The sequence below is a fragment of the Podarcis pityusensis genome, assembly GCF_964106645.2.
Source record: "Podarcis pityusensis genome assembly, chromosome: 14".
In the NCBI taxonomy this organism is placed as follows: Eukaryota; Metazoa; Chordata; class Lepidosauria; order Squamata; family Lacertidae; genus Podarcis; species Podarcis pityusensis.
The window spans coordinates 43,108,291-43,122,018 of NC_138039.1; the positions used below are offsets into that span (position 1 = coordinate 43,108,291).

General features: G+C 39.4%; 1 protein-coding gene and 1 long non-coding RNA gene across 5 annotated transcripts in view; one reads left to right on the forward strand and one right to left on the reverse strand.

The window, feature by feature from the left end:
- Nucleotides 1–11,394, forward strand: part of MAPK6 (mitogen-activated protein kinase 6) — a 36,784-nt gene extending 25,390 nt beyond the window's left edge. For all 4 annotated transcript variants that reach the window (XM_080980358.1, XM_080980360.1, XM_080980359.1 and 1 more), the window contains exons 2-6: nt 4,016–5,177; nt 5,477–5,621; nt 6,626–6,790; nt 7,792–7,993; nt 9,026–11,394. In XM_080980358.1, coding sequence (XP_080836484.1) covers nt 4,623–5,177; nt 5,477–5,621; nt 6,626–6,790; nt 7,792–7,993; nt 9,026–10,118 — 2,160 coding nt within the window. In that variant the 5' untranslated portion in view covers nt 4,016–4,622 and the 3' untranslated portion in view covers nt 10,119–11,394. The remainder of the gene's footprint in view (nt 1–4,015; nt 5,178–5,476; nt 5,622–6,625; nt 6,791–7,791; nt 7,994–9,025) is intronic.
- Nucleotides 1–13,728, reverse strand: part of LOC308462755 — a 164,917-nt gene that overhangs the window by 96,799 nt on the left and 54,390 nt on the right. The window lies entirely within an intron of this gene.

Genomic DNA, 13,728 nt, shown 5'->3' on the forward strand with positions numbered 1-13,728 from the left:
TTTAACACTTGCAGATTCTTACTTGTAATAAAAATAGGAGTTGCTATTATGACCTGATCATCAGTGAGTTGTGTAACTGTCATTACAAAATGCTAGCCTTACTAGCAGCTCTTATTGTGAAATTGACAAAAAATAGTGTAATGCACAATGGTGATCAGTGGAATGCAACATTCCTTGTAAAGGTAGGCTAGTATATTCTTTTTTAATGGGTATCTGTTTGAAAGCGTTATGTTGCCAACAGTATTGAGGTAGCAGTCTCCATGCATGTGTTGCCACTAACAGAAAATCTATATTCAGAACCTAAATAACTGTACATTATTTTCTATGTAACTCATAGTTCTCTGGTAAACCAGGAACACTGTTGTGGGGCTGGTAGTTGGGTTCTGCATAATATTCCTATTATTCTAAAAAAGCCCAGCTAAGTAATTTTTGCTCCTTGAATACAATAAGGTACGATTACAGTGACCCGGGGGAAAAGACTCACTTGCCTTTTCTTTCTGTTTCAATCATGACATCGTGTAAAATTATTTTTCCTTCAGCACTTATTGCACTACAGATGTTTTGTTGAGGGCCAGCTAGATGTGGAATAGAAGAGTCTAATTCAGCTTCTAATTCTTGGCTTGGTGGTAAAACTTTCTGGGTGGCCCTTAAGCAAGTTAGTTTTTCAGCCTATTCTGCCTCTAAAAGTTATTGTAGGTGTAAATGAGGTGAAAATGGCAAAGCCCTACAGAAATGATTAATACTCTTACTTCCTGTAGAGTACTCTCCCCTCCCCTGTCATTTCAAGGAAGGCAGCTGTGACTGATCCTAAAACTTAGGGCTGATACTGATGTGTCATAAGAAGCTCTTGGCAATTTTGAATATTTGCATGTGGAAGATCCAGAAAGCTACTTTGAATATTTCATTATTATTATTATTATTATTATACTGATTATTTCATTATTATTATTATACCTGACTCCCTCCTTTGGCAATCTTTACAAAACTTTAGTTTATGGTTGCCATCAATTTTGATTTTAATTAATTTTTGTAATGTTTTTATAATGTTGCACTATTTTAGTGTTAGCCGCCCTGAGCCCGGCTTCGGCTGGGGAGGGCGGGATATAAATAAAATTTATTATTATTATTATTATTGGTACTAATAATATGAATGGGCAGAAAAGTGTGCCTAATGAGTTAATTTTAATAGCATCCCTTTCTGTTTGAAGCATGCAACTGTGACTCAGAAGTGCCATTTTGATTTTCTGCCCTGTGGTCTTCTGACAAAGCACCATTCTGTATTTAATAGTTTAAATTTCAGCCACGACTTGAAAGATGACGAGCTCTAAGATTGTAGCCATAATTGCTTAACTGCTATGGGAAGCTGGGTGAAAAAATGCAGAAAAGCTGAGAACTGAAGCCTTAAGTTGTCACAAGCCTAAACCAAATGAATCATGGGTAGTTCTACAGAACTACAAGCCAATATCTTGCTGGGCTCCTTTGGTTTTTCTGTTGGATTATCTGCATAGCAATGGAAACAGGAATCAAGTTGTTTGTAAGCTAAGGACATGTTTCATCTTTATTATGAAAAAATTGTGGCAAATATTACCTTTCCTTCCAACACTGAGTGATCAGTTTTACTCTTGGTGATAGTTTGAACAAATTCTCATGCTAGAAGCTACAAACTGTTGAGAGACAGTTTCTCTTGTGTTGCCAAAAACAGTTTCAGCATTTCACTCTTGAGATAATTAAACATTTCTTTAAGTCTGCTATCCTCAGATGTATTTCTTCAAAGTACAGTCATACCTCGGGTTAAATATGCTTCAGGTTGAGCGTTTTCAAGTTATGCTGCGTGGCGACAAGGAAGTAACGGAGCACGTTACTTCCGGGTTTCGCCGCATGCGCAGACACTCAAAATGACGTCACATGCATACGCGGAAGCGGCGAATCGCAACCCGCGCACATGCAGACGTGCAGTCGTGGGTTGTGTTCTACTCAGGATGCGAATGGAGCTCCGGAACGGATCCCGTTCGCATCCAGAGGTACCACTGTAATTTTGTAGGCCTCAAATGGATGTCAGTGAGAGCATTTCAAAATACAGTGGTGCCTCGCAAGACGAAATTAATCCGTTCCGCGAGTCTCTTCGTCTTGCGGTTTTTTCGTCTTGCGAAGCACGGCTATTAGCGGCTCTTAGCGGCTATTAATGGCTTAGCGGCTTTAAGAAAAAGGAAACAAACTCGCAAGCCCATAGGGAAATTCGTCTTGCGGAACAACTCAAAAAACGCAAAACCCTTTCGTCTAGCGAGTTTTTCGTCTTGCGAGGCATTCGTCTTGCGGGGCACCACTGTATGTACTTTGTGGACTGTAGCTGGATGCAAAAACTCTGGACATAAAGAGAAATAGGCACCTACTTGATAATACTGAAACACAATTTAAAGATTTCCAAAATAATATCATTTCTATATGAAGTGATTTCACTGGTTGAAGTAACAATCATCAAGCTAGGTTGTGAGAAGCTGTGTGTCTAACCTAAAAGGTTGATATACCTTAAAGTAGGGCAGCCTTACTGCCCCCAAGAGGTTGCTGTGGCCCCTCAAATTTATCACTAAAAAAAAAAGATGTTTAAAACTGGTACTTTTGGTGTCCCACTGTGATGTCACAATGCCAAAAAAAAACCTTTGTGGCCCCATATTTTTTTTAAAAAATATGTTAACTTTTAAAAATATTTTTGGTTTTTTTACTGGCTATTCCCATAGGTTCCCAGCTGTGATGCTGTGGTGTTAATTTTTGTGTGGCCTCCCCCCACCCCAACTTCCAAAAGATGACCATTTTTACACTTTGGCCATGCACACTTCAACATACACAGAGGGTTGACCATGGGTCATTCTGGTCCTCAGCTCAAGGACATTTAGTCACCCCTGGCTTAAAGGGTGAACTTATTTGTGTAAGAGAATAGTGGGGGGAGGGGTTAATATTTCACTCAAGCATAACCCACTTAGTTTTAAATTTAGTAAAATAAATAAAAGTTCTTTCTAGCCACAGCAATACTTCCAAGTAATATGGCCTCTTCACATAACATAGCTTATAGTTACTGTACTTTATCTCAATGTTCATATTTCCTGCAAGCTTCTGCCACCGTATAGCAGCACTATAAATATCATAAACAGTGTAAAATTTGCTCCATTCTAGGGTGAGACCACATAGATGTTTTAACCAAGATTCTATATTTTATGTTGGATACATCATAAAGCATATGGATACATAACTTAATGAATCAACAGCAAATTGAAGAATTTGAATTTTTTTGCTTCTTGTATCCCATGTTTAGTTTTTCAGATTTATTTCCAGACTTTATCTTCAAGTATGAAATGCTCCTCCCTTCCATAGAGGCGCAAGTTTCCTTTTAAGTTTCCTTTAAGTACATGCACCACTTTGGTAGTTCAATAGCTTTTCTTAAACTTCCCTTTCAAAAACACACACCAGTGAGCTGAAGCCTCAACTCTAAGCTCTTACCAGATACAGTGGTACCTCCGGTTGTGGACGGGAACCGTTCTGGAGCTCCGGTTGGATCCCAAGGTTTTCACAACCAGAGGTGCTTGTTCTGCGCAATAGAGCGCTTCTGTGCATGCGCGCATGACGAAACCCAGAAAAATACTTCCGGGTTTGTCGTGTGCGTATCCCGAAGGATACATAACGAGAGGTGCGCGTAAGTAGAGATACCACTGTAGTTGAATATCAACTTGCTTGTAAAGAAGAAATTTGAGAACTTTACCAACTAAGAGCCTCTCTTTATTGTGTGTGGGGTGGAGAATTCTTGATGAACCAGAAGCAACTTGTTCATAAGGAGATGAGCCTTGCTTCTGGTTTCTCCAGTAGATCAAAAGATTCATAATGCCTAGTTCTGCCCCTGTATTTTACATTCTGGTGCACAGCAAGCAATTATGAAAGAGTGCACTGTTAAACACTCTTTGTTTGAAAAGCATGTACGGTTTGGGAGTGCTGATATATGGCTTTTCTTTTTCTTTTTTTTCTTCAGGTTTTCACAGAACAAGATGGATGGTAGCTTTGATTGTGATTGTGGTGAGCTGGAGCCACCTGATCATTAACTAACAGCCTCTTTTGTAAGCTGCCTCTTCCTTGACGAACTAAACAAAAGAAAAGAAGAAAGGAAGAGGAGAGAAAAGTGCTTATTTAACACCATAGAATGAAGCTGCTCAGGACCAGTCCAACACTGAATGTATCTGCACTGTGAGGAGGATGTTAATAGAAGCCTATTACGTGCATATTTATTCACATTTTCGTTAAATGCAGTTTAGCACAGTAGAGTGGAGTCTATAGTATGTCACTTCATTCCGTTTGATTTCCTTGTATTTCCTTTTAATGTCTGCGGATATGCTGCACCTTCCTTGAACTATGAATGCTGCAACCTCTCTGTCTTTGCTCAAGTTCTAATTATAACGGGGATACAACGGGCCTGACTGGCAATGCAATGAGAGTGTCAGAAAACTATCGTGCATTCAACCTGAAATTTTTCTTCTCTTTTTCTGCAAGACCCTTCATATACCAGTGGAAGCATCTGTACATGTTTGCAGAAGCTTAGTAGTTTTAAAAGGAAAAAAACAACACAAAAGAATTTCAACATAATGGCAGAGAAGTTTGAAAGCCTAATGAACATTCATGGTTTTGATGTAGGTTCTCGGTATATGGACTTGAAACCTCTGGGCTGTGGTGGCAATGGCTTAGTTTTTTCTGCTGTCGATAATGACTGTGACAAACGAGTGGCTGTCAAGAAAATTGTGCTTACAGATCCTCAGAGCGTTAAACATGCTCTGCGTGAGATCAAAATTATTAGAAGACTTGACCATGATAACATTGTCAAGGTGTTTGAAATCCTTGGTCCCAACGGAAGTCAACTGACAGATGATGTAGGCTCTCTTACAGAACTGAACTGTGTTTACATTGTTCAAGAATACATGGAGACAGATCTGGCTAACCTGCTAGAGCAGGGGCCATTACTGGAAGAACATGCCAGACTCTTCATGTACCAGCTGCTACGTGGGCTCAAATATATTCACTCTGCAAACGTTCTGCACAGAGATCTCAAGCCAGCTAACCTGTTCATTAATACTGAAGATTTGGTGCTGAAAATTGGTGACTTTGGCCTTGCACGGATCATGGATCCTCATTATTCTCACAAGGTACGTAAAGATGGGCAATACAATACAGGCATAAATAAGAAACAAAAGATCCATCAGAATAAAACCAAAGTAAAAGCCAGCAACACCTTGGTGGTGCCAAAGATCTACAAATTTCCTACAAAGGAGCTGCTTGGAGATGTTTACAAAGGGCTTTCAAACCTCTCCATGCTGCTCTTTGACCTTCCAGAGTTGAGAGGTGAAAATGAAATCGCCCCAAATATGTTGCCCTGAGCTGCTTGGAGGAAGGGCAGGCTACAAATGTGATAAATCAAATGCAAGTAAAATTTCTCTTTCTGTAGGGCCATCTTTCCGAAGGATTGGTTACTAAATGGTACAGATCACCTCGCCTCTTGCTATCGCCCAACAACTATACTAAAGCCATTGATATGTGGGCTGCAGGTTGCATCTTTGCTGAAATGCTCACAGGAAAAACTCTCTTTGCAGGTTGGTGGAGAAGGATGGGTGCAAACCTGTCATCTTAAGTATAAGACCTCTGTGCATTATATTGATGTAGCCAGTAAAACTTCAGTGTGGAAAAGCAAAGAGCTTATTGGAATGAAAGTGGCCAATGCTTTTAATCCATTCATGAATGTTAGTGCCTAGAGGTGTGACATATTAACAGCTGTTTTGAAATCCATAGCAATTCCATCTTGGAACATTTTAATAGCAATTAAGTATATATCGAGATGACCAATAGGTTAGTTGGTACCTGTTTGATACTACAGATTGAGAAATGTACAGAAAATGATGCAGATCTTTTTCATGATTTCATGTATTGTTTGAACTAATGACTGACAAGGAAAATGTTGGAAAGGAATGGGGTGTTACAGGGTGGTGTTTTTGTTTGCTTTGGGGGCATTGTAATTTGGAAAATGATAACTCACCACTAAGGTAGAGGAACCTGTTTTTAAGTCAGGAGCTAAACCTAATGGCCAACTAGAGTCTGTAACTAATTAATGGCAGGAAGAGGTAACTTTGATAGCTTTTTCTGGAGTTTGCATGGGAAACGTCTATTAACTCTTTCTAAGGGTGGGAAATGAGAGTCCTGTAAGTAGAGGCTGCAACAAAATGTTCCAGTTTGGGGTGTTGCTGTTCAGGATTCCAGGCATTCCACTGCTTCTTGCCCCCAAGTCAGTCAACTATAGTTCTGTGGCGACTGAGCATGTTCAGCCCCCATTGGGCTGTTTCTGGGGATCTTGCCCACCTACTTAAGCCTCCCCCCCCCCCCCAATGTATGTTGTACTACTTCTATACTTGGTATTCTTCTATGCCTGTGATGTGTGTGGGTACTGCTACTTTGACTACCTAACTAACTACACTCTCCCTCTGAAGCCTGGGTTTAGTACATAGAGGGAACGATTATGGCATTATAAGGAATTTCTTAGCTGTGTTGATGAATAAATGGGTGTCTGGAACAGGACTGATGTGCTTTTTGCCTTCACATTTAGGTGCCCATGAACTTGAACAGATGCAGCTGATTTTAGAATCAATTCCTGTTGTGCACGAGGAAGATCGTCAGGAACTTCTTAGCGTAATCCCAGTTTACATTAAAAATGATATGACTGAGCCACACAAACCTTTAACTCAGCTCCTCCCAGGCATTAGCCCTGAAGGTAATTTGGCTTCTTCTTTCCTCTCCCCCTTCTTTTTGTCATCAGAGAGCTGGTTTGGCAAGAGCGGCATCTACATTTCAGGCTGTTAGTGCATGCCATGAACACTGCCTTCCACACATGTTGGGGGCAAGACAATCTCCGGTGAATTGTGGATTGAGTTGTTTTTGTGTGTGTCTTATTATACCAGTTCCTGAGTCCTCTTGGGAAAGGGTTGTGTTCTGTGGGAATATCATTTTTCCCCTTGAGCTGTCTGATTTGCTGAGTTAAACAGAAACTCAGTATTCCGTGGAGAATCAGACCAGGCAGTTCAAGGCTGAGAGCTTAGTCCCCTAGTGAATTGCGCTGGTTGGGAAAAAATGTATAATCATGGTAGGTAGTAGAAACAGTTGGTGGCTGCTACTGTGGACACTATGTATTTTGTCCAAACAAGTCCACAAAAGTGTATAATCCTAAGAAGCTTTTCTTGTGTTCCCTCCTGGGGAAGTACTAGTGATTTGTGCCCTAAAAGAGACAAAAGAGCTGTCCTTCATAAAGTTTACCTATGTAGCTGCTAGGATGTAACTCTTTGTTCTCATACTGAACCAGGTGCAAGTAGCTACAGTATTTACAAGCCTGGCATATTTACACCCACCCCACTTATTTCTGTTGTCTCTATCAGATTCATTGCTGCTTGTAGAAGTGAGCTAAAAACACTACAGTGCTTTCTTTTTGCAATTGTACAAATCATATAGTCTTCTACAAGCAGCAAAATGGAGCAAATGAGGTTCCACAATGAGGGAAAGGCAGCAAAAAATGAGAAAAAACCCTTGCTTCTGCATAGTACTGGCACTCTAATCATCTTTTCTGGCTACTAAATATTTGTTTCTAGTGCTCAGAAAATTGAAATAATTAAGACCTGTCCACAAATAATGTAAGCATTGCTTTTGCATTTCATACTTTATCTTACTAGAGAATGACTAAAAAACAAACAAACAGCCAGCTATTCATTTTGCCCTCTTTAGCACTGGACTTCCTGGAACAAATACTGACGTTTAGTCCCATGGATCGATTGACAGCAGAAGAAGCTTTGTCCCATCCTTATATGAGTATTTACTCCTTTCCAACTGATGAGCCCATTTCAAGCCATCCTTTCCACATTGAGGACGAGGTGGACGATATTCTGCTCATGGACGAGAGTCACAGCCACATCTATAATTGGGAAAGGTAAACAGCTTCAAAATCATTCTGTTTGCATGTTGCAACTGTGCCTGAAACACCAGCTGGTTTCTTCTTTTAACAGTGATGGAATGCTCTAAGGTGGGAGAAGCATTTCTATGATGAGGAGGAAAAGGATCTTGGAGCATAAATTCTTCTCATCCGCCCCCCCCCCCGCCCCCATAAATTAGATTAGAATTTTCTCCATTCTAATTATTATAATTAATTGCTACCATTTGCATGGTGTCCCAAACCACTTACCCCATTAGCTTCAGCTGACCAGCTAAGGGGATAAAAGTCCATGTGCACTGGGTGTTCTGTAGCTAGTTTTGCAACAGAATGATGAGCAGCATCTTGTACATTCCAATGCAAAATATGTATTGGGAAAATAATGTGACTTTCCAGAATAGTGGCATCTTTGTTAATGTACTTCCCCAAATACATTGACTTCCATTTTATAACCAAGATGTGAATACCCCAATGGGGAGGAAACCTTGCTGTGAGCATTTAGTAAAATTAACATTGTACTCACTGAAGCATCACAAATTCCTTATCATAAGAGTTTGCACTTTATAACTCTGATTGATGACACCAGCCCATATTTGGAACCATTATCTAAATGTGTAATTTTGAAACAGTTCTCAAACTGTTGCAGTTTCAGGTTAAAGCTAAATGCAGCAGTTAAAACAAAAAAACCCATTTTTTTTGGAGATGATTGTTGGGAGTCAAGGTTCCTCTTCTCCCTTCTGCTAAGAAATCTGCAACTGAAATAGGACACTGAAATGTTAACATCACCTTAAATGAAGATGCAATCCTTTCGTAAATTGTATGCTAAGGAATGAGTTCTGCTGTCACTGAGAAAAGCTTCAAAATTAAAGCTTTCTGAAGAGTGTGGAAAGTTGCCAGTTGACTTGCCATACCATTGAGTCTAAAATGAGTGGCTATTCATAGTTTTCATTGCTGTTATCTGTCTTGACTCTTCTGCACTATGTAAGCAAGTGGATGCCTGTAATTTACTAACATCAGCCGTTAATATTACAGATATCATGACAGTCAATTTTCAGACCATGACTGGCCTAGTCATAACAATTTTGAAGTTGATGAAGTTCAGCGTGATCCAAAGGCTCTTTCTGATGGGACTGATGAGGAAGAAGTACAAGTAGACCCTCGCAAATATTTGGATGGCGATCGTGAAAAGTATCTAGAGGATCCAGCGTTTGATACCCACTTTTCCACTGAGCCTTGCTGGCAGTATCCAGATCATCATGAAAACAAGTACTGTGATCTGGAATGTAGCCACACTTGTAATTACAAAATGAGGTCCTCTTCATACCTAGATAATCTGGTCTGGAGAGAGAGTGAAGTGAACCATTACTATGAGCCCAAGCTTATCATAGATCTTTCCAACTGGAAGGAGCAGAGCAAAGAGAAGTCAGATAAAAAAGGCAAGTCAAAATGTGAAAGGAATGGATTGGTGAAAGCTCAGATAGCTCTTGAGGAAGCCTCGCAGCTTGCAGAAAAAGAGAAGGAGAAGAATCAAGGGTTTGATTTTGATTCGTTTATTGCGGAAACTATTCAGCTTAGTTTGCAGCACGAGTCAACTGATATTGACAAATTAAATGACTTGAATAGCTCAGTGTCCCACCTAGAGTCGAAAGGCATATCCAAGTCAGTAAGCAGAGAGAAGCAGGAGAAAGGAATGGCCAACTTGGCCCAATTGGAAGCTCTTTACCAAAATTCATGGGATGGGCAGCTCGTAAATGGTGGGGAGGAATGTTTCCTCATAGACCAGTTTTGTTGTGAAGTCAGAAAGGATGAGCAGATTGAGAAGGAGAATCCATACACCAGTTACCTGGACAGGTTTTTTAGCAAGAAGGAAGATGCTGAGATGCTAGAAACTGAGCCAGTAGAAGATGGGAAGCTTGGGGAGAAAGAAAGAGAGGGGAGCTTTTTAAGCAATAGTGGGGAATTTCTCTTTAACAAGCACCTTGAAGCGATAGGTATTCCTCAGTTTCACAGCCCCATTGGGTCACCACTTAAATCCATACAGGCCACGCTAACGCCGTCTGCTATGAAATCATCTCCTCAGATTCCCCACAAAACATACAGCAGCATTCTGAAACACCTAAACTAAACGGCAGACATTTCTTTTTGTATTCATGAAATGTGTGTTCTTTTTTATTGTAAGTAATTTTTTTACTTGAAATCAGATAATGTTAACTTTGGTATGAATTTCCTTAGTTTTCTGTTTACCATTGTTTTTACAATCCAGAATTACTTTATTTACATGACAATTCTTTTTTTTTAAACTGGCATGTCATTTGCACACAAAAGTAAAGAACAGAGCAAAACAATGCACATTGCAGGAGGAAACAAGAAGAAAATGCACTAAACCAAGTAGAAACACTCTTCAGTTTAAACAGTTCATGCTTTGCAGAGGAAAAATAAGAATCTTGCCTTGAAAATTACACAGTGAGACTATACATATTTGCATGAAAATATCTATTTTTCCCTGAAACATTTTCATTCATATGTATTTTAGAATTTTTCATACTGTACACATTTCTTAGACACATGATACCAGCAGCAACTGAAAAATAAATGCAGAATTTGGTACGCATGTGTTATCTACCTCAAGGTAACAGCAGTATGTGGCAAAACATTAACCACCCATAGTGCTTTTCATAATGCACTTCTATTTAGCCAACATTATTGTAGTAGGTGGTATGGAGAAATCATTCAATATTTATAAATATTCTGGTATGCCTTCTTTATAGTGGAAATGTTAATATGCAGCGTTTTATTTATTTTAGCAAATTATATTTTCTGTCATGATAGAAAGTAAAAAAAAACTGAACTTGCTTTACAGATAAAGTTCTTGTTAGCACTGTGGTTTATTGCCTACATAGCTGAAATAGAGATGAAATAACATCCCCTTATTCTGAGGTGATCCATATGAGTTTTTAAAGAGATTTCTCTTCAAGTAAGGCACTCACTGTGTATAGGAATTTGCAATTTGGAGGTGCTTGATCTCTCTCTACAAAGAAATTAGGAATTGTTTTATTATAAAATGCTCCTAGAAGTCTTAATTGTGTTAATTTTTTAAGAACAATTTTTGTAATGTTAGTTGTGTGCATGGAAGCAATTAAGGTACAACATTACTGTAGGTTGAAAGTTCTATATGGCCAGACATTTTGTTTTTACTGTATGTTTTTACTGAATGATGCCCTTTGTCTCATCCCCAAAGCAAGCATGAGTATAATTAGGTTAAATGTAGCATGTAGCATCTTGGTCTTCTGACAGTTTGTTTTGCCTTCTGGGTTTTTGTTGTTTTTGTTTTTGGGAAACTATGTATCATTGGCACCCCTGTTTTAAAGAGAAACAAATAAAAACATGGCCAGCAAAAATTATTCTTTTGTCTTGACATGGGAGTGCTTCAGATAGCCTTGAGTAATTGCAAGACATGAGCATTAATCAGTTTCAAGCTTGTTCCCAGGTCTAGGAAATGACAATTGTAGCGGGGTAAGGAATTAAAATGGAAACATTTTCCCCTTGTGTGTGCTGTTTTTCATACAAAGCATTTCAGGCAAAGCATGCCACATTTCCAGCATTGTCTGAAGGAGGAGAACGGTCTGACCTTTCTACTTGTGACTCTTTCATTCTAATCTTAAACCAAAAAAATGACAGTATATTCAAAATTGGGATAGCTATGTAATGCATAGCCACCTGCATTGCAAAAGCAAAATAACTGGAGACTTGTTTCATACAAGTAAAAAGTTATCCATCTTGCCATTACTTCATCTTTTATATTCAACGTGCTTGTGAAGTTGCATGGATTTTGCTCCAGAGCATTGGTGCAGGGAGCGGGTGTCCTCCTACAGCTATAATGAAACAGATTGATTGAAGGTACAGTGTTGTAAAACCTGTTAACAGTTCCCTAAGGTATTTATGTAATGATTTTCCTTTCTAGTTTGTGTCTGATCAAGACGTTAGTAAAAGCAGACGATTTTTTATTTTTATTTCTTTGGGGTCCGTGCTAACACTGTATTTACTGATTCGTTCCAGTTAATGCTAAAGTGCTTGGCCCATGCCATGAGAATGCATGTGATATATTATTGGCTTTGGTGTGTAAAGTGTGCAGTTTCCTGGTCCTCGACATAAGTAGTAATCAGAAACCACTGGAGTCTGTTTCCCAGTTCTGCTTGGCATCTGACCAGAAGCTTACATTTTAATAATTCTGAGCATGAGAAGAATGTGTGAGAATATTCTTCAGCAAGGTTCGGAACAGTAAGCTTTTAGCCATTTCACACAGTTCCTCTTCTGGTCACTGAAGAGTTCATTTTTATGAAGCGACGTTACTTGGACCTTTGACATAATGCTGTTTGGGGAGACAGCATGCCATGTCTAACACAAGATACGGTTTAAGTGCCCTGGTAAACCAAAATCCATCCCAAGGGTGTGGTCAGAAAACTACTGGTTTGGCTGACTTCCTGTGGCAAATGAGCTAAATACCCTGTGTATTGCACCCCTAGCAATAACTTCTTTTCAACATTATTCCCGCACCAGCATAGCATGCTCACTTTCTCCATTCTAACTTACTAAGACTTAGATTTTGCTTGCAAAAGATGACTGACGTTTCCACCGGTCTCCCTTTCCGCTGATCAGAGGAAAAAGTGGTAACAGTCTTTTATACAAACCTTTAAAGCAACTTTGATGTTACACCATTTCTGAAAGGTTGATTGTGTGTTTGCCAGATCTTTGCTCTGGTGTAATGATAACAGCCTTTGTATAAACCCTCCCGCTCCCTAAAGTAGAAGATAAAGTTGAGAATCATTTAGAGCAGGGCTACTCGTAGAACTTACGTAACAGAATGTATTCATTACAAAACAGATACTGACCTTTCTATCTCTTGGAGCTGTTGAGAGAAGGAACTTTAGAACAAAGTAACTAGCATACTTAAATGTCCATGGAAACATAATATTCTTGATGCAATGAATGCCATGCAATCAGTATGGCTCCTACTAGGAAATCCTTATTTTTTTCTTTGTTTTAGAAACAAGACCGGTACAGTAATGGTAAAAGCCACCTATGGTGTGCCATGAAGTGTGCGGTTTGCCCACACATAATCCTCACACCCCTTTTCGGATCTTCTGACATCGAGACCTGGATGCGCACAATTTGGTAGCCCAAGAGTTAACAAGGGCATCAAACATAAACATAAATTTTCATGTAGCAAAACAGAATTGGGATATTAATTAAATAGAACCAGTAAGCAGCACACTTAACTGCTAATTTTCATAGAGTTAAAAACTAATTATATTCTTAAAAGCGCACATTAAAACTAGGATGCAATGCAGTAAGAATTGGGACAAGAAATGGGAGAGGATGTTTGCTAAATGGAGGGAAGCAGGAGATCTGGCTGGAGGGGATATCAGAAGGAAAACGCTGATTTTTATGAAGCTATAGGAAAGCTTTTGGCTAAGAATCAGAAGGAATTAGGTGGTAGGCTTGGGTGCAATGATCTGAGTGCTCCAGTTCTGGGTTTGTTTGTTTTTTCAGTGGATGGTTATAAGTAGTGGGGGGAAAGAATCAAAGATATTGGGTAAGAAAGAGAGGGCAGCAGCCAAGGGAAAGAATTGATCATCCCAAGATAGAGGGAGCTGATAACACTTGAAAGCAGAAGAGGAACTTGGGATGGGGGAGAGATGGGATAAAGATTGGCTGAGCCCTAAGGGGACTGGAAT